General features: G+C 47.3%; 1 protein-coding gene across 8 annotated transcripts in view; it reads left to right on the forward strand.

The window, feature by feature from the left end:
• The window catches only part of LOC108160207 (transcription factor collier), a 27,253-nt gene continuing 5,906 nt past the window's right edge, over nt 1-21,347 (forward strand). For 6 of the 8 annotated variants that reach the window (XM_017294044.2, XM_017294045.2, XM_017294048.2 and 3 more), the window contains exons 1-5: nt 157-427; nt 4,284-4,501; nt 4,572-4,627; nt 11,058-11,131; nt 12,602-12,670. In XM_017294044.2, the coding sequence (XP_017149533.1) occupies nt 252-427; nt 4,284-4,501; nt 4,572-4,627; nt 11,058-11,131; nt 12,602-12,670 (593 nt within the window). In that variant the 5' untranslated portion in view covers nt 157-251. Of the gene's footprint in view, nt 428-4,283; nt 4,502-4,571; nt 4,628-11,057; nt 11,132-12,601; nt 12,671-21,347 lie in introns of all 8 variants that reach the window. The other 2 variants (XM_017294050.2, XM_017294049.2) reach the window with 1 other exon arrangement.

Genomic DNA, 21,347 nt, shown 5'->3' on the forward strand with positions numbered 1-21,347 from the left:
AACGAAGCAGAAGAGCCACCAAAACGGCCGCCACAATTGCCAGTGCCTCAGCAGCTGCCGCAGCTGGAGCCGTGCCCCTACCGTACGCCGATCTCCACCAGCATCCGCATCCGCATCCGCATCCACACCATTCGCACCACCACTTTGCTAGCACAGCTCCCCTGACCAGCACCGATAGCTTCAAGCTGCGTTCCGAGGAACCGGTGCCGGGCTTCAGCTCGGCCTCCCCCTGGCCCACGCTCGAGCTGGGGATGGAGTGGGGACGCAAGCTCTACCCTACCGCCGGGCCCCGGTCCGCCGGGGGCCTCATGTTCGGCCTGCCGCCCTCCGCCGCCGACATGAACCAGCCGCGGGGGCCCATGACCTCCCTCAAGGAGGAGCCGCTGGGCGGACGCTGGGCCATGCAGCCAGTCGTCGATCAGACCAAGTAAGTGAAGTGAGACCAATCCAAAAATTAAATGTGAATCGAAGTGAAACAGAAACTGTGATCGTTCAAGTGCTGGGAATGTGGCATGCCACAATGTGGCATTGTGATACAGAGTCGCCCCAAAGATTTTTTTTTTTGTGGAAATCAACGCAAGATATATATATTTATATATATATATTTAAACAAATTTATTCCATGATTTATTCGATGGAATTTTATTTTATTTTTTTAGACAATTTATTCCATGATTTATTCGATGGAATAGCAGAGATCATTCCATAAATTTTAAAAACAAATGGTGGAAACTCCAATTAGTTTAAAAAACGAATAGGCGTGAACTTTCACCTACTAAAGGTAATTCCTGAGATTAATATAGTAGAATCTGCTGTGATTTTATCATTCTATTACAATTTATGAAAGTTTCCCTTGATTTGTGCATAATTTTCGAATGATTTGTAAGAGGTACTCTAAATTCTAAAATTCAATTAAAAAATGGAAGATGAAATTCCATAATGCATTCAAGCTCCAGCCGGAGCCTGTCTCCCCCTATCCTATCAACCCCTCTCCTCCAATCCTCGCTCTAATCTCTCCGCTTATCGCTAACCAATAATCTCCAACGCAGAAGGGCAACAATGTTGCAGCAACAAACGTTGACAAGGAGAAGTCTCCAAAACAAAAAAAAGCGTTTGTTTACTTTTGGCCAAAAGCCGGCAACAGTGGCGGCGGCATCGTGTGTCCGAGCAATATGAGGGCCCCCTTGGGGGTGCGATTCATCCGTGCGGGAGGTTGGGTATTTTTATGGCCTTCCCCCCACCCGGAGCTAAGCAGATGAACCCCCAAAAAAAACAGACTCACTCGAAAACTCTCACTCAAAGCTGTTTTTGGGCTTACGCACTTTTTCTGCGACGCTTGACTTGTGATGGGAGGACGGGAGCGGGAGTGGGAGCGGTAGCGGTAGCGGGATGATGCGACCCGCTCCCGCTCCCGTTCAGCTTTGTGGGCTTTTTGTGTGTGTCTGTGAGAGCACGTCTCAAAGGGATGTTTGTACTCCCCTTGTTGCTGTTTCCTTGGCTTTCGCTTTCGCTTTCGTCTTGGGCATTGCCTTTGCCTTCTTCTCAATGAATTGCCTTTGAAGAAGTGGCCGCCAGTGGCTCTCTCTCTCTCGCAAATCCGGCGGGTGGGGGTTCCGCTTGGTGGCTGAAAGAGCTTTTCCTTTCGTTTGGGGCTCTTGGCCCTGTTTGTTCAGTTGCGTTTGAGATGTTTCTGGCGTGAGATGTTCGCGCCGAGAAGAAGTGCGCGAGTTGCCCAAATCGAAAGCGAGATGACAGCGGGCTTTGGCCATTCAGCGGCGGCAAATCAACAATCGCACACGCACACGCACACAAACACGCACACAAACACCCACTCCCAACACAATCACAATCACACTCTCAATCACAATCAAAGTCAGAGTCTGAATCAGAATCAGACGCTGCAGCGACCCGCAGACAATCTTAATCTCAATCTTAATCAGGATCATAATCACAATCAAACGCAAAACAATCCAAAAACAATGCGCTGTGAAACGAGGTAAGGAGTGTGGAAGAAAGTGTGCACAAGCACAAAAACAAAGGAGAGAAAGAGTGCCATATAATCCATTGAATAGCCACTAATTTCCAGTTCAAATACCCCCCAAAAATATCCCCTTTCAAACAGCGAATAATTTTCAACTTTTTGATTACATTCAGCATTTATTTTGGGGCACAAATAAATCTCACAGCCTCCGATAATTGTTCAGTGTGTGTTCAATGTTGTTTTGCGGCACAGCCAATACCATTTATTGTTGCACTTATCTGTCCATCTGGCTGTGCCACAAACAATGTGGGGCTGCTCGTAAATCAAGAACATATTTTTCGGTAATTTATTTCAACAAAGATTGTGCAGAAGCCCAAGAAACAAGAAACAAGAGTGCTAGATTGCAGTTGCAGCCACGCAGTCAAGGACCCATAAAGTGTCCTTAAACATGTCCCCAATGCAGGAGTGGGGGGCCAAATAAAGTTGTGTGAGTGTGTGTGTGGAAAGCAGCCCGGCAATAGACAAAACGTGACCAGGACAAGTACTAGTAGTACCTGCCCCACCCAGGATGGTCACCCCCCTGGATGGTCACCTGGGCATCGATTTGCGACAATTAAATGTTGGCATAATAAAATCAACAGCAAAACGGCCACAAAAATGCCATTTCTATACCCCGCCCACCTCTCTGTGGCACGCAAATTGGCGGCAAGTGCAAACAAAGCGAGCTGGCAAACTGCCGCAGAACGATTTTCCACAATTTCCCGCAGTCAACCGAGCTGAAAAGTCAACAGCAGCAGCAGCAGCATACAAACAAAAAAAAGAAAGCCATTCAGGAAGGTAGGAGGAAGGCAGGAGGAGGGCAGGAGGAAGGCAGGCGCTGGAGGTACAAGTTTTTTATTTGCCAGGATGTACTCGGCATTATTCTGCTGTTCACTTTTCGAACACTCCACTCCATGCTGCCATAACAATAACCTTTCACCAGAATGTAACATGTCTGGCATTTATATGTCGTATAGGAGGCAGTCCCCCCCTCCCCACTTGCTCCCAGGCAGAGGTGTAGTAGCTGCCCCATTCCCCCATCCCCTGACAGAGGTTGCATTGCCTCTTACGAAGTTTTTGATATTCATTTGATATCCGCCCTTCGCTTGAATCAACTGAACCGCAAATTGTGTTGTTTGTTAAGGAAATGTAGAGATATTTCGAATGAAACGAGTAAAATATTGAGTAGAAGAAACATTGAGATCATATTAGATATCATAGGATTGTGGGCCTTTAAGGGATTAAGGGGGTTACCCCTGGATTCTGAAAGAATCGACTGTCAATTCAATTAAATTTTAACCTATCCCCAATCATATCTATAGAGAACTATGGGATATAAATCCCATATCCATTCGACAATAAAATTGTCAATCGATTCCTTGGGGGCTCTCATTCCTCACCGATTCTCTCGAAATTCTCCATTTGAATGATTTGTCGGGCTGGGCGGGGGTGGGGTGGGGGGCTAGCCGCTATCATTAGCTGATGGCTGGCATTATCCTTTGGCAAATGTGTATATAATTGCAGGACCCCCGAGTCGGCGGACATGCGGCGCTGCTCCTTGACATTGCCTGAGCAAATAGCAGGGGGAAAAAAGTTGTACTGAAAATATATACAGAAAATCTGATAAAATCAGCATTTTCTAAATTAAATTGTTCGTTATGCAAACGGGCCAAGGATCACAAAAAGGCGCTGGCACAGGGGTGGCACGACCAGGTAGGACCCTATCCCCGGGCACTGGCAGTGTCCTGTAATTGTCCGCTGACAGGCGGACAAGAGAGAGAGCCAGTCTGACATTTAGCATACAGATATATGTGCTTCTGTGTGTGTGTGTGTGTGTGGGGGAGGTCCTGAACAAGGACAAGCCTTTATTCCGTCCACGTGTCCGGATAATTACCCAGTGTCTGCTTGGCCCACATAAGCAACGCAGGACTAGGAGTATATCAAATGCTGAAGTGGCCGAGAGCAGGGTCCTGGGTTGAGCAGGGTCCTGGGCCATACATCAGGATTATTGTGTCACGTTGATGTTGCTTATGCGCTTTTAATGATAGTTGTCACTAGGACCACTAGAACATATTATCCTTTCTGCTGGACAAAGGACTGGCTGCTGTTAATTGAGTCGCCGTTGCCCCGTCATCTCCCCTTCTTGCACCAATTAGAGGCCTCTTTAGGCCTCCCCCGTCTATGTTTACCCAACTAATGGCATAATTACTGTCCGACTTGCAAGACTTTGACTAATTTCATTTTTGTTGTACTTTTTTTGCAGCCTGGGCATTGGCCGCGCCCACTTTGAGAAGCAGCCGCCCAGCAATTTACGTAAATCGAACTTCTTTCACTTTGTGATCGCCCTGTACGATCGGGCCGGCCAGCCCATCGAGATCGAGCGCACGGCCTTCATTGGGTTCATCGAGAAGGACTCGGAATCGGATGCCACCAAAACCAACAACGGGATACAATATCGCCTGCAGTTGCTCTATGCGAATGGTGGGTGTACAAAGGGGGGCGGGTATTAATAATGATATTCTATATGGTTTTTTGTTGCTGATATTTGCAGGCGCCCGCCAGGAGCAGGACATATTCGTGAGGCTGATCGATTCCGTGACCAAGCAGGTGAGTCCATTGATTGAAAGGGGGGACTTCCAAAGAGCTCTTTTGCGATGCATTCCACTTACATAAATGAAAAACGTAAACCCATTGAGCAATGGAAATTTAAGTGCAGTGCCAAGCTATGAAAAACTAATTCCTTCCACTTGGCCGCCTCTCCAGGACGAGGGCCTTCCCTTGTTTGTTTTGCTGATTCGAGCATAAGTTGCATTCGAAATTGATTGTCATGGCTAATTAAGTGTGTCCTGGCGTGTCCTGGTGTGTCCTGGTGTGTCCTATGGTGTGCCAATAAATTGAGTCGTCCAACGAGCAATTCATTCACACTCCTGCCCCTTAAAGGGGTGTATCTGTATCGTATTTGTAGTCTCCCCCCCCCCGCTAACGAGAATGGAGAATGGAGAATCGAGAATAACGAGGGAACATCTACTCGAGAGAGAGAGAGAAACCCGGGCCCTGCTAATGCGCCACTCTGTTGTGGGTGCGTGCGTGTCCTTAGCTGCAGGCACACACCGCCAATGGCCCTGAATGCTGCACCATATGTCCGCTTTTGTAGGCCTAATGTCCTGGCTTTTCTTTTCTCTGCCTTTTCCTTGCCTCTTTCAAGGGCAATTAATTTCTCGAGTGACAAATTTTTATAGACGTTTCAGTCCACTTTTTCCATTAGATGCCATTCCCCCCTTTATCACCCCGCCCCCCCACCCCCCTGTAGGCCATGGGTTTTCCCTTTTTCGATATCTCTATTTTCCTCTGTTTTGTGGGCGTTTCTTGCCCGTTTAGCCCGTTCGCATCAGAAACGAGCGCACCATAAATTTCTCCACAAATTATCGACAGCAGCGACATCGCCCCCTTTCGGCCCGCGCCCACCCCTCCTCCTCGTCCTCCCTGGCGAGAAATCCATTTGTGCGAATGAAATTTAATCGCAAAATATTTGGCTCTGACAAACCCCCACCCCCCCCCCCCCCCCAAAAAGAAACCAAGAACTTTCCGTAGAGTTATCCCAAAAAAATGGTTGAGAAAATGTGGAATGCGCGATAAGAAATCGCTCTTTAAACGATATTGCGTACTTGTATGGGAATTCCACAGCAATTAAGCCTTATCGCCGTTCAATGTTATTATATTTATAATAAAAATGCGTAATTAATAATAGCCTAATGGGTCTTTGAGGGGACATTACGTTTTCCGGGTTCTACGAGTAGATTCCCAAACGGCATATATCCGACCGATAAATTTCATATTTTTTGCGATTTTTACTAAAAACAAATTATTTTTAATATATGTATATCCGATGCACTTGAATTGTCCATTTCCGTTTGATTTTGTAAGTCCTTGCCGTGTGGGACGGCAGCTACCCCTAATTCTGGATGAATCCCAATCCGTCGAATGCTCACATCGCCTGTCGGAACGAGTTTGTTGCTGGCTGGGAAATGGGCAATCATTTGATCGGATTAGGCGGGTTCCTGGGATGGGTTTTATTTTTCGTCGCGTGCCGCGAGCGGTGGCCGCCTTATCGTCTTGTCGCGTAACAGGTAAGGCGGGCGGATAAGCGGGTGTTATCAGTGTGTGGATCAGCAGTGGACGGGGGGTAGTGATGTTGTAACCTGAAGCTGAAACTGTAGCACTGAGAATACGATTACGAGGCGGCATTGTCTCAGCCGACGAGGCAGGACAATTGTCAACTGTCACGTGGCCAACCCTTCGCGCTGATAGCATCTGCCCGCTGCTCCACCCCTTTCGTAGGCATGGGGGGGGGGGGGGGGGGGGGGCAGGCAAATGTAGCAAATCATGGCCATAATCATAATTACATTCGATCAGATAACGGTGCAAACAGTTCGAACAGGAGGCGTCGCAATTGCAATTTGAGAGGAACAGGGAACGGGGAACAGGGAACAGGGAACACGGACCATTGACTATGCGGACCGCGGACCAGGAACCACGGAATCGCTTCATTTGCGATCATATTTCATTTTCATCCGACCAGGGAGCTGGGCGCAGGGGTTGGCGGGGCGTACGGGACCAGCATGAAACAAAGGCCCAGAGTGCCCAGAAATCCTTTTTACCCGTTTTTGTGTTTTTGCCAAAATTGCGCTTATCGCGATTTACACGCATTATGACGATGCGATACATGGGCCCGAAAAGCGCAACGAAATTCTAAACCAAATCAAAGAGAGAGAGGGAGAGAGAAAGAGAAGCAAGAGATTAATGCACTCCGATAAGCCACTCAGTTGGCCAGAGAGAGAAAGCCGTAGATTTTGATGCCCTACAAGATCCATCGTGTCTTTGTCGATGGCAGCAATGGCTATATATTATATAGAGAGCCGATTTGGGATCAATAATTGTGGCTTTGGCCGACAGAATACTTACATATTTCACGCAGGGCATCCTATGGTTGCCCAACCGTTGCCCAACCGTTGCTCAGCCGCTCGAAGAGCGAATGCAAAGCGCAGCAGAGAGCAAAAGGGACAATACACTCATCATTCACTGCCAAACAATACTGCTGTCCTGCTCTCGCTGGCGAGCTCTGCTGTCTGCCTACTTTTCGCGTGTTAATTAAGCGATAAAATTAATTTGTGTGTCAACACTTAAAAGCAGAGAGAATCATTTTCGATTAATAACACATTTCACATTCTCTTCTCCGCTCGTTTTATTGCAAATTGTTATTGTTGGTGCCGGTGGCGCTGCCGGCGCTGGCTGGTCGCTCAATAAATTCAACAGATTGCGCGAAAAATCTCCACATTTGCATCTCCACACACACACACACACACACCGTTGTGGATAGGGAGAGGCCGAGGCAGAGGAGAGAGTGAGAACTCATGTGTGCGCGTGTGAGAGGAGCCATTTGCCTGCTGATTTGTCTGTCTCGCCTCGGCTCACTCTCTGTCCCTCTCCCACTCGCTCGCACTGCTGGCAATGCGATTAAAAATGCTTTCACGGCAAGTGCATTTCTGCGGTCGCCGGCGCCAAGTGGTGGAAGGGAGCGGAGCGGTCCGCCATATCGCCCTCATTATGCGAAATGTGAAATGCATGCGGAATGGAATCCTCTTTGAAATTCTTGCGGCTCCCTCAGGGGAGACCCCGAGACGCCAGAGGTGTCCTGTAATGTGTGGAATGTGCAATGGCCACCACCCTGTTACCACCCATTTACCTATGTTTTTCTTATAGAGCATATTTTTGTACAGAGTCTTAATTTGGGGATCATTTCTTGTCTTTCTGTCAAATAGCTGTATTTGTTCCTTCTCCTGCATTAAACTTTCATCGGATTCTGTCAATATATGGCAGCAAAAGTAAGGTTAGGTCATGATTTATTTAATTGGAATCCTCTTTTCCAGCTGTGACGCATTTCTTTGTGCTTTCATAACATTTTCAACATTACGTACAATTCTTATCCAGGGTCTCCTCGAAAATTATGTAAATTTCTTGGGCAGGAGGCAGGCCCAAAAAAAAGGGTTCTGCCCGTGTGTACATTCACATAAAGGATGCACGGGAGGGTCCTTGCAACAGTCACCTCCTTTACTTCCGCCTGCCCTTTTTTCGGCTGCCGGCAATTTATGCGTTCCGCTGATAAATGAAGCTTTAATAAATTAAGAGCTACCTCCGATAGGTTTTTTTTTTAATTTTATTTGTATTCCTTTTTGTGTCCTGTTTTTGTTTTTGCACACGGTCTTTTGTGCGCGATAATTTATCTTGTTTGGCGAGATTTTTATTTGGCCCGTTAAATATGCAACATGCAACATGCAGCATGCACCGTGCAGCATGCAACGCTCAGCGTCCCAGCTCAACATCGTTCCACATTCAGAGTGCGTGAATAATGCAAGGGATGTCGATTTATTTTATTCCAAAAGCGATAATAACAATTTGCAAAAAAAATGCAAAAAACGGTATCTTTTTCCGTGGAGTTTTGATGGAAAATCGTTTAAATTTTAAAAGCCGCTTCTGTTTTCATCCTGTTCGGCCCCCCCCGCCCGTCCTTTGGCTGCCTGTCCTGTCATCACTTCATCACTCGCTTTTTTTCCCCGGAAATTTTGTTGTTTTTTGCTGTCTTTCCGTTGGTCTGTTGGTCCTCTTTTTTTTGGTCCTGGCTCCTGCTCTGCCGCCGACTCCTGGTCTTTGTCGTGTTGATAAATCGTAGTTTAAACGCTTTTACTCCAGTTTTAGTGGCTTTCGTTTAGTTTGCCGTTTTTTTTTTTTAGATGAGCCGTTTAGCTACCGATTTCCACCAGGACCCCCCCTGCGAAGAAGGGGAAAAAGAGCCAACTAATTGTTTGTTTCGGCATCCCCGGCACAAGAATGATTGATGAGGATCTCTGGTTTACCCACAGTTTAGTTTCTTGTTGTTTTTGTTGTTGTGGCAAATTCCATGTTAGAGCTTGTTCCAGGAGCTTCCCATTCGCATAATCCTCGTCAAAACTATCCCATCTCCAACTCGCATTAAATCCCAAATAAACAGTTGACAAATACAACAGAAAAATGCAAACTTCATGTCCTGCCAGCAGTGGGGAAAAAAAACATTGAATATCCATTAGACTTGGCCCCGAGAAAGGGGATAAAAAAAGGACCATATACCATCCAGGTCCTGGGCCTATAATTAGTGGACGGAGTAGAGGGCTTCAACCCGTAAGTCTGCCACGATATCCCACACAGATTGGACATTGAGCCGGGCTATCGAGCGCTGTCCTGCCGCTGATCCTTTACACACAGGTTGCACCAGGGGGGTGGGGGAGGAGGGGAAGTTATTAACCTGACAAACGGGATAATAAGGGATGATCATAACTTTTACATGCGCGCCCAGCAGGGGGGCAGGACGAAGGGCGAAGAACCTGGGTGGTTTGCCTTCCGAAAGGGGGTGACAGAACTGCTGCTGCTGCCGCTGCTGGTTGCATTAAAATTAATTTCTGATTATCTATTTGGCTGGGCACACACACACACAGCTTCCTGGCTTCCTGCCCTCCAGCTCCTGCTCATCCTTAGTTTTAGTTTCGAGGCTTCGAGGAGAACAAATGCACATATGTTGGGTGGGAAAGCACTCGTCCTTGACGCTGGGTGGCAAGTGGCAGCATTCTTCCCTGCGTTTTTGTGTACCCAGTAGTCCTTTGAAGACGAGGGGTATATTATTTTCAGGCAGGAGAATGTTATAGGCAGTACAACTCTTCTAACCTTGAGATCAAGGGATCAAGCCCCTTCTCTTCGGGCTCTTCGTGGGATCATATAATCCACAGATCTACCAAAAAACATTCCCTCGGGAATTGGTCTAAAACCAGAGTAGATATATTTTATATTATCCCAAATACTGGGTATCTTTTCGTCCTCACACACTCAACAAAAAGTTCGTACTGTGTTTTTTTTTGGTTTTAATTTTTTGGTGGATGAACACACGGTTCAGGTTTTCCTAGGATACATTCGGTTATTATTATTACTTTTGCGTGTATCTCTGGCGTACTGCCACCGAGTGATGAATGATCCCCCACCCCCCCCGCCCTTCAGGCAGCCCAGAAAGCCACCCCCCGTCGCCAGATCTCGCACCCATATGCCGTGTTTTCTCTCCCAACTAATTCATCGGATGAGTGTTGGATTACGGTTACGAGGACGAGGATGAGGATGAGTGCAACCCGCTTTAATCATTTTTAAATTAGAGAACTATGCGCCTTTTTGTTGTGCGTTTGAGCCCACCTCCCACCTCCCACCCAGCACCCAGCACCCCTCCCTTGTGCCGTCGTTTGTTTATCTATTTGTTCGAGAGGTTTTTCCACCAGCTCCTTTGTCCAAAGGAAATTGCAGCAGATTGGACAACGTTGCACTTGCGGTTCTCTCTCTCTTCCACATGGCATGATTTCGGGTCTGCCACTGACACTGACACCCCCTGGTTCCCCTCCCACCACTGCCACCCCACACACACAAATAAAACAAAAAAAAACAACAAACAAACAAACATTTCGAGTGGAGTTTTCTTTGGACAAATACAAATACCACCAACCACTACCAGATATCCTCGTATCCTGGCAGAGAGGTAAAAATTGTGGACATTGTCAATATTTGCATGGTGTGTCCCATATGTCGATTTCAGCCAGGCTGGAGAGCCTCTATCCTCGAGCCTCTAGTTGGCTCTGCAATTAGCATTTATGTGTGTTTGCCTTTGGCCCAAATGATAGCTGATGGAGGGGGAGGGGAGGGCACTGGTGTCGATAGCTGGGCGGGGGGGTTAATAACGGGGTCACATATTGGGGATTACCCACGAAAGGAAAGAAGGAAAGGCGACCACAAAAGATATCATGGCTAAGGGGTTCCTTAAGCTCAAGATATAGATATTCTCATCTATCTTAGGGGAGGATCTTCTAACAGATATTCAAGTATCTATTGTTCAAACTTTTTATTCTTAAAAATCTTTCTTTAAATCGTTTTCCTCCTTACCAATTTCTTTATCATATTCCCATTCTAATTGCAGGCCATCATCTATGAGGGTCAGGACAAGAATCCAGAGATGTGTCGGGTCCTGTTGACGCACGAAGTCATGTGCAGGTGAGAGTCCTTTGCCACCTTTATTATCCATCTATAAGACTCAGAGCCACCCCACCTCGGACCCTTGTAATCCACACCTTTTTGATTCTGATTTGAGAAATCGAAATCTCAATTCTCGTGGGCATTCGGCCAGAGCTTCTCCCTGGAGCTTTCTCTACGCGTCTCTTTCCCCTCTCCCCTGGAGAGCCACTCAAATTATAGACTTTCTCTGAAATTCACACATTTTTCGCGTGATTTTCTTTGCGGGTTTTCTTGGGCTTTAATTTTGTTGATTTTTGAGCTTCCGATTCCTCGAGTCCTTTCTTTTTATTTTCATGCTCAAACGCACGCGAACTGAAACGTGTAAATGGTTGACTGCCTCACCCACCCAACCACCCAACCACCCAACCACCCACTTCTCCCCCTCCCCCTACCCCCGTTGGGGTGGTGTTTCACCCTTCTAGCAGCATCCTCTGACAGCTGAAGGTTGCGTAGGAAATAAAAACGGCCCAGCAGACAAGAAAAAACCAGTCGCAAAAAAAACCAGAGAGAAAACTGAGGGAAAGCCAAACAACAACAAAAATTACACAGCTTTAGCCAGTGCCCCCCCTGCCGGCAGCCCCCCCGTCCACCGTACATCCTGCTGGCCGGCCATCTTTTATTATTTCGGATTGGCACCCAGTTTTTATGTTTGCGTAGCATTATCAAAAACAAGGGGACAACGCACACAACGCCAAAGAAACACAGACACGGCCCAGGGGTTGCAGACTCTCTCCCTTTCCCATGGAGGCACAGGGACGGAGGGGGGAGGGGGAGGGGGAGAGATGGCGTCGTCTTCTTTATCGTTTTGGCTTTTCGCCCATTTCAGTCATCCATGTTTATGTTATATGCCCCGGCCAGTGCCAGAGCCAGAGCCAGAGCCCAGGCCAGGTCCAAGCCAAAAATGCCACCCCCCAAAATAGGATGACCCTCATCCAGCCGCCCCTTAAGGCCAGCCCAGAGGCTGTGCAGTCAAAAATTTACGCAGCCATTGAGCCCGATATAGATATACCCAGACACAGACGCAGATATAGATATAAAGATATAGATATGCATGGATATATGTACATATATGTACTGCACGAATGAATGGAGAGCAATGACAAATGCCTGACCCCAAAAAAAAGACAACAGGAGAGAGAGAGAGCGAGAGAGGGAGAGACATCTAACACACTTTCGAAAGCTGCGGGATTCGTAGGAAGAAGTGGGTTAAAGTGCAGATTCAGAGGTGCCAATAAAGGCCAAAGAAGTAGATTAAAATATGGAGGATATGGACTGGATATATCCTTAAAAAAATAAATATAGATCGGCCTTCTTTTACTCTTGTATCTCTTTATTCTACTTAAAATATCTTATATTTCCCCTGCATAGCCCCTGAATATTAAATTAAAGCGAAATTAAAGCTGTTTTTATTGTCATATAAACTCATTTGTGATTTTTCTGCCTTCACAGCCGCTGCTGTGATAAGAAGAGCTGTGGCAACCGCAACGAGACGCCATCGGACCCCGTCATTATTGATCGGTAAGTAGCCATAGTTCATGTAGCCATCCTGCCATCCAAGACTGGCTCCTCTGCCACACAAAAGATGACATTTTAAGCTGCTTTTCATCATCGTCGCTGGCTCTTTTTATTTTTGTCAGCCCTGTTTTGTGAGAGCCACAGCCACAGCCAGAGCCAGAGCTCTGTGCATGCGTATCGTTGATTTATTGGCATTATTATCAACTGCAATATAAAACATGATGCGGCAGACATGCAAAGGGAGAGAGGAAGGGGAAGGGGTATGGCAGGAGGCAGGAGCTGGAGTTGTCCCTGGAATGGAAATGTGGCTGCAGCAGCCCAGAGTCAAAGGAGCCCAGAGACCCAAACAAACAAAAATTCATCAAAATGTGAAGAGCAAATTCTATTTTCATAAATTTGTAAATTGAGACGAGTTCGCGGCAATCCGACACCCCCCTTTCGAGGCACTTCCCTGCCGATGGAACCCAACCCTCAAGTGGCTGTCGCGTGTCAGGCGAATTATGTTAATTGCATGCACATCCTTGTGGCAGCCACGCCTCCTCCTCTGACGAGGAGTGCTGCTGCCTGGGAGTGCGTCGCCTCTAATTGGCTTCGGAAATATTGTTATTGGAAAGGAAATTAGGAAAAACCAAAATGTACAACAAATTGTTATGGGAACAGAAGGAGGGGGCCACAGAAGGAAGGGCAATGAAGGGCTTTGGATCTATAGCTTTTCTTACGAATAAAACAGTTCAAATATGTATCTGCATTCATTCACATCGTATCTTTCCAGTCCGGTAATTAAACGTGCTCCTAAAACGAACCCCATTGATTGCGAGTGGAATTATCTTGCCCCTTCATTGGGCATCGCCTCCCCCTTTGCCCTAGCCGCCTCACCTCATTGAGTTGTTAAGCAATTTTCTAGAGGGTCCCCAGGCCCCATTAAAGTGCACCACACCTTATGCAGATGATAAACATCTCGATCGATCTACCTAACCATCGGTTCGTGTGATTCCATGTAAAGAGGACGCGACGGGCATCCTTGGTGGTCTGTCCTCCGCCGATGGGTGTCCAAAAGTATTTGCCTAAAGGGCACATTTGAGTACCCCCCCTAGCAGATCTTGAGGACTGCCCAGAGAGGTGTTCTCCGAACCGAGACGAGATGCCAGCTCGAGTTGGGCACGAGAGTCTGCTTAATGATTCTATTATTAATGTGGCTAGCAAAAGTGTCTAGGACCGGCTACTGGTTGGCCGGCAATCAGGCCATAATTGGTGTCATAATTAAATTTAATTGATTGCCTCCCCGGACCCCGCCTCCCTTCCCCCTCCTCTCGAGTACGAGTATCAGTTTGCAAATTAGGAAATGGCCAGCCCAAGTGGAAGCTGCAGAAAAACCAAACCGAACTCGAGACAGCAAAAACTCTTGCTTCACAGACACCGAGATACTCGGATACTGAGATACTGAGATACATAGATACGAGTAGAAGTGATCTCGGCGAGATCAGAGATCGCTTATGATCTTGTTAAAATTGCTTTGCGTGGCAACGTGTGCTCCAGAATGGAGCCAAGTGCCAATGTCATCCGTTGGAATAACAGTAACACTCACAACTGAGCCACCGCTGGGCCCACTAGATCGGATCGGATCGGATAGGACCGAACCGGACCGGGTCGGGTCTCTCCTCCACGTGCCCAGGCGCGACACTTTGCGCTTGATATTTACGATTATTAATTCATTTCTTCTCTATTTATTTGGCTTGTTAGCCGGCCTGAAGAGGCACATCAAATTGGTTAATCCCGCCAAGAGATGGCACCGTGAGGCTATTAGAAGAAAGAAAGGGCGATAGTGATTGGATTAGTCTTGGTATATATCTGGGAATTATTGCTCGAATCGATGATGAATCTTTAATGGATGTTATAGATCTCCTCTAAACCATCTAAACCATCTCTTCTATAGAGTTTGCTCCGTATTCATTGCCCTTTCGTGTCTTTCAAAGGCAGAATCCACATGTAGGTGGCAGATCTCTTCCCACAAACCACGTATCGTGTCACGCTGCCATCTCTAGTACTCTCTCGCTGCACATGTCGCATTTGTCTGGTCGGGCTGTAACTTTTGTCGGCATTCCACAAGCCGGAGAGGAGGCTGAAACTGTGGCTGTGCCACAGGCTGCAGCAGGACACAGGCGCATATCAATCACTAGCTGAAAACACTCCCAGCTCCAATCAGCTTAAAAGGCGGCATGGATCAGTCAAACCAGCCATGAACCACCGCCGAACCCCCCCTCAATCGCCAAGCACCACTCGCCACTCGCCGCTCCACTCCCCCACTCCCCATCGTGGGCCAGAGGCCCGCTCATTGATATGCCAGTAGATCATGCCGCCAGCAGAAAGACAAAGACTCCCGGATAATCTATGTGTTCGCAACTAAATTTTGCAAGGCCCCACAGGAGAGGAGGAGTGGCAGAGGAGCAGAACGGAGCTGCAGCAGAGCAGCCTTAAAGCGCTAACTCTGCCGGAGGTCCAGCACATTTTGCCACTCAAGCAAGCGTTCACCTCGCACTGTCTCTATGTCTCTCTGTCCCGCTCCCGCTCCCGCTTGCTCTCCTGGTCTTCCCTCTTTGGGAAACTTTGTCAGCAGCGCGCAACAATTGGAACTGATTGAAAATTCCGCAACGGGGTAGCCGCCAGCGGGGTGGGCAGGGGTTTGCTGGGGACATGCTTGCATTTCAAAGTGGTTGACGAAAGCCAAAAACTGATACGATATGACAAGAGCAGCAACAGAAGCAGCAGCAGCAGCCAGGAGGAGGAGACGGGGAGGGCAGTCGCTGCTATCCAGTAGCAGTCGGACAACAGCACCTCAATTCCAACTTGGACTCGCTCTCTATGGCTGTCCCGCTCGCGCAAGCTCTCTTCCTGCTTCGTAACCGACGGCTGACTGACGTTCGAACGTGTGCCGTGAGAGTAGGGAGCAACTGAGACTGCAACGGCGACAGCGACAGCGACTTCACTGCTCTGTTCTCCTCAGCTCTGCTCTGCTCTGCACTGCTTGGAGATCTGCGCACATGTTTTATTGATGAATCTCTGTTATTCATGCAAGCGATCTGCGGATGGTGCAGGAGAAGGAGGTGGATGCTTTGGAGATGCCGAAATTGTGCACACAATGACCAGCGGCACAGTGGGCCAAATAAGTATTACAATTTTGTGACATTTTACATTTTTGTATGAGCTACAACTGATATTCCGTATGTAAGATATTTTCCTAGTGAAATTTTTGCTTATTATGTTTCATGTACTTGATTTCCTCCCACCCGTCCCACTGTGCAATAGATCGCCGTGGATTTGCAATTACCGAGGGCAGGTGAGGAGGAGGCTTGCTTTGTTTGCCGCTTTGTCTCGGTTGTGCTCTCTCCCTCTTTGGCTCTTCCGCACTTGCTCTCTTTCTGCTACCTCTTTTATTTATGATTTGCGAGGACGCACTCGCTCTCGAGCATTGTCTTCGCGTTTCGTTTTTGTTTTTGTTGTTGCTATCCCTATGTTGGTATGCACTTCGTGTGTGTTCCATAATTAAGTGAATTTAAAGCTCACTTCGGCGGTGGTCGGCAGCGATCTCGTACTTGGTCGTTGCTCTTGTTCTGCTTGTTGGCGAGTTATTCGTGTTGTTGGTTCTGCGACATGTTCCACGTTTTTGTCACACATTTTTGACGGGACGCAGACCGTGTGTTCCCTGTGTGTTTCTCTCTCTGTTCTGTACTGTGTTCGATTTGCTGGAAATCATTTTTTGTTTCGCTTTTTTTTTGGGTCTTGCCTCACCATCTGGCGTATGCGTAATGACGTGAATGATATTGACAGGCATGCAATTGGCCTTGTTATCGGCGAGGGCCATTAAAATTGTTATCGCGTGACCGACGCCCGCGTTCGACTTTTTAATTTGAGTAAATTGTGTTCTCCCCACCCGCTATCGCACTCATCGCAATGAAAAAACAGCAACAGCCACTCAAACACCCATCTGCAGGGCCAAGCAAACTGTAAAAGTACAAAAAGTCGAGCATTTGATACTCTACGAGACAGATTGTGCAGAAGATCAAATCTTATAGGGCTTTCCGAATCTATTCCTACAAGCATACATATGTACATATGTATGTATGTATGTGTTGTTCAAATCGCAATACTCTCTGAAAGCGTATCAAAAACACAAAGAGAAAAAGGGAGACTGGCAAAAAGCTCTCAAGCGAACAATCGAAAATTTGCCACTCTTGCATTTATCTACGTCATTGGCATTTTCTTCGCTTTATTTCAATTTTCTATATTGTCCGCCATCGTCCACCAAATAAACTAAGTGCCAACACCCCACCCGCCCACTACACGGCACACACCCACTCCCCCTGCCGCCGCCCGCTCTACAACGAATAGAATTGACATTTTGTGGTGTCCAATATGCAAAAAACTCGCAGCGAAATTTTTAACACTGGAGGGCAGGCAAAACGTGTCCACCAAAGCATACCCTCCTCTATGTACAGACAGTACATATATCCTGCCATTTAATATAGGAATAAATATATATTTAATAGCAGTAAATGGTATTTTCTTATGGATATCCTTTGACTAATCACAGCCATGTCCTGGCCCAATATTCCGCGACACCGCTGTCCCGGGCCTGGGCTGCGTGAGGCGAACAAATGTTTTGGCCCATGCCGTTCATTGCATGCCTTGATAATCGGGCAATCGCGCTAAAAATGATGACAAAACTGCTGTTAGTTGTTGGCTACAGTTTTTAATTTTCTAAATGCATTCCACCTGGCCGGGGGAAGGGTGGCGATCCAGAGTGGCGGGAGTCAGCCCCGTTTTGGCCTGGATGAGCGACGCCAGAGGACGTTTTGTCCTGCTCAAATATTCAAAGCGACGCAAAAAAAGGAGCAAACGAAGGCAGGGGCAGCATTTTGACGGCATTTGCGGTCGGTCGGTCAGCCATCGACAGTCGTCCCCCCGCCCCCCATGAAATATTGGGCAGACAACGCAGACAGCGACCGGCAGGGGGAATCCCATAACAGTTAATTATCGATGGAGATGGTGGAACCGTCTCATATTTCTGCATTTTTATCGCAGTCAGACAGCCCACATCCTCTGGAGATACAGATACTTATATATGTGTGTGCCTAGACCCTTGCGATTATCTTTGAAGTGGAAACAATTGAGTTTGAACTGCACTTGATTTGCACCTCGTAAATCAACGGAATTGGAAATGGAAGTGGAAATGGAAATAGAAAATGGAATTCACATTGAATTTTTGCATTTCAAAGAACGCCTCGCCACGAAAATTTGCATATTCGTAGTCGACTGAATGTCTATTGAAATTGAATTATTAATGCAAATTTGCCACGCTTCACTCTTTCAATTGGCACGGACAATTTTTGGCAGGTACAATTTGGCCTGCCTCCCGGGAAATGCAGTTTATTAAATCATAAATACGTAGGTACATTTTCAAATGGTTCAACAAATTGCAACAAAGTTAACGAAATTTAAAGGAAGAGAGATTCAAATGTGTAGGAAATTCTATAACTAGAGCTCTCGAACTCTGCCTCGAACCCTTGAACCCCTCGAAATGAATTAACCATCTCGGATGATGTGCATAATTGAAGGAACCGCCAGGAGGACATATGGATTTAAAATGCACAGATCCTAGCTATATGGAGTGCCCCCTGCCTGCCTTCCTTCCTTTCGTCCCGCCACCCATTGTCATCATCTAGATACGTCGCCGTTTGGGTCTTTGTCTCAATTTGGGGATGTGCTCCTCTATGAGTGTGTGTGATTCCGTTAGCCATTTCCTTGGGCATTTACCCCCGTTGCATAATTAATGGTATTAAAAGCGTTAACTGACATTCAACACACACACACACATACGCAGAATAGTTGGCATAATTTGAGCATTTCAATGAGGTCGATAATTTGATGGTTCAAAGGTTACGGGTAACTGCTAACGAAATGGGGGAAAGCACAAACACGCACACATCCACGTAAACAGCAGCAGCCTTTTTAGCCGCAAAGATACATTTGTATCTTTGTGCGTGCGTCTGCTGCTAGCTACTTTTATCGATGTCTGATATCTACGTGTCTGTGTGTGTGCGTGTGTACAAATATAATCAGTTTAAAGATGAAGAAATCCCAAAAACAACAAGCTGCTCTTTCTACCCCAAAACAACAACAAGAAAGAACAACAACAACAATAGCAAAAGCAAGAACATTCGAAAGGTATTTCCCGGGTCCCAACGGCATGACATTGAATCCCAAAGCAACCCCAAAACAAAAACACACACAAACGCACAGAGAGAGAGAGAGAGAGAGAGGAGCTTCATTCACTGAAATGAAATGAACAAGTCGAGGCCGTTAAAAAAGCTCACTCATAAGAAAACCACTCAAGGCGGCCACTCACTTTCGCTCTCTGTGCTCTCCCGCTCGAAGCGAAAGTGTTTTCAACAAGTTCTCTTCCGGCAAAAGGGATAAAGCCAAGGCTGCAGACAGAACACAAAACAAACAAGCAACAAAGCCTCGAGAAGAAGTCGAGGAAGGACTTCCAACTCCAATTCCAATTCCACTCCCAACCCCACCGAAAAAGTCTTTATAATACAAAGAAAGCGGGCAAGAAGCCAAAGAAGATGTGGAAAAAATAACACAGTTTGGAAGGGGGGTCTTTTTTCGAGGGTGGGTGGCTTTGGCTGAAGAGGAGGGTGCAGAGGGTGCTGCTGGGGTGCTGCTGGGGCGCTGCGAAGCGTGGAGCGTTAAGCCGAGAAAGAGCATAAATAAATAAAGCCCAAACAACAATAGAAAGCACCACCAGAAACAGCAACAAAAGCAGCAACAAAATGGAGACGGCCATGTTTTTGTGTGAATTTCTCTCGCTCTCTTCATTTGTGTGTGTGTGTTTTGGTGGAGAAAATGCCAAAAGGCATAGAAATGGCGCGAAAGTAAGTTTTCGCATTATTTTAGGCCTGCCGCCACCCCCCCACGGCTCTTACCGCCCACTCCTCCGCACTCCTCCGCACTCCTCCGCTCACCTCCGCTCTCCTCCGCCCTCCTCCGCACTCCACCGCTCTCCTCCGCACTCCTCCGCTCTCCTCCGCTCTCCTCCGCACTCCTCCGCACTCCTCCGCTCTCCTCCGCCCTCCTGCCCTGACTTTTGCCTAGCTTTGCTTCTTCTAACGAGTGCTCTTCCTCTTTGTCATTTCCATTGAGTTTATGCGACAATAAAGTTGAAAATTTTGAATATTATCGTTAGTGAAAAATTAGAGATAAGTTGCGGCACTCCCGCTAGACGCTTACCAGAGAGAGAGAGAGAGAATATATTTTGCTGGATACCCTTGAAGACGGTCCGCTAAGAATGCCCCGATAGGTGTATCCCACCTAGAACTTTAGATCCTTTAGGGTATCAAAGCTGTCGGCACCCAAAAGCTACCTTTTCCATCTTGTTGTTGTTGTTGCTGTTTGCCGGCGTGCGCCAAAAACGCTCTCGGCTCCTCACGGGCCTGTTCACGCTGTTGCCTGATAACATCAGCGACAACATCCGAGAGCCGCCAAAGAGCCAAGAGAGAGAGAGAAAGTGCGGAGACCAGCCGAGAGGAGGCAGGTAAAGCGATTTATGCTCTCTGGAAATTCATCATTAAATTTGTGCGAGTTTTTGTTGGCGATGCCAGAGCGATAAGGCCCCGTTGTTGTTTTTGCTGCTTCGCAAATTTACAGTTAATCGTTCCGCCCCCCACCCCCCCCCCCCCCCCCCCCCCCCCCCCCCCCCCCCCCCCCCCCCCCCCCCAGCCCCGCCTCACACCAGTGTTTGCCCCCTGGCCATAAAGAAAAGCCTTAACTTTTGGATAAAGATATTTCGAATTTATTTCAATTGTCTGTGCCTCGAATCCTGTGGATGGCATGGGCTGTGGGGCCCAAAAGGTTATCGGCTGTGAGATGGATTTGTGGGTGTTACGGGGACTATAAAGTTGGTTGAGATGGCAAATCATTTGAGTTTGCTTAGATAATGAAGCGATGGGGAGCAATTTTTAAAGGGTTACAACTAATTTTAGTGGATGGTGGAGCCTGAAGGATAAGTAGAAAGGTTATTCCCATCCTAAGACTTCCACGTCTTTGAAAATCTGCCTTCCCTCTGCTCCCAGGCATTGATTCGGCATATTTAAGGACTGTCCACCCACTTAAAAACAGGAAAATCTCCACCCAATCGAATTTCTTCTCGCGAAGGCCCTCACCTCCAGATATGAATGACCAATTATGCACTTCGTTGGCTCTACGTGCCTGAGCTGCCAATAGACCCCGCCATAATAGAGCGGAACATCCCCATCGAAGCGCCATCGGGGGTGGCTGGTGGGTGGTGGGTGCGCCTCTGTCATGTGCGAGCATTTGATGATGCGTAGCTTTTCATTAAATGAAAATTTCGCGTTGCTGGCAAAACAAAGGACAAGGAAGAGGCCAAAAGAGCAAACTTTGTTGCCGCCGAAGATGGAGGACACTTTGATTTATTGGCAGGACGCGACTGGAATTTTTAATTGCCCCAAAGGGAGTGGGAGCCGAGCAGCAGGTCAGGGACTGGTACGAGTGGGATATTCGGGATCTCCAGTCAGAGTCTCAGACGCAACTGCAGCGGAAAACGAGCAGAAGACATATGCAAATGGATACCTCAAAGGATGGGGCACTGGCAATTTATGCG

This window comes from Drosophila miranda, chromosome 3 (assembly GCF_003369915.1).
Source record: "Drosophila miranda strain MSH22 chromosome 3, D.miranda_PacBio2.1, whole genome shotgun sequence".
Classification (NCBI taxonomy): Eukaryota; Metazoa; Arthropoda; class Insecta; order Diptera; family Drosophilidae; genus Drosophila; species Drosophila miranda.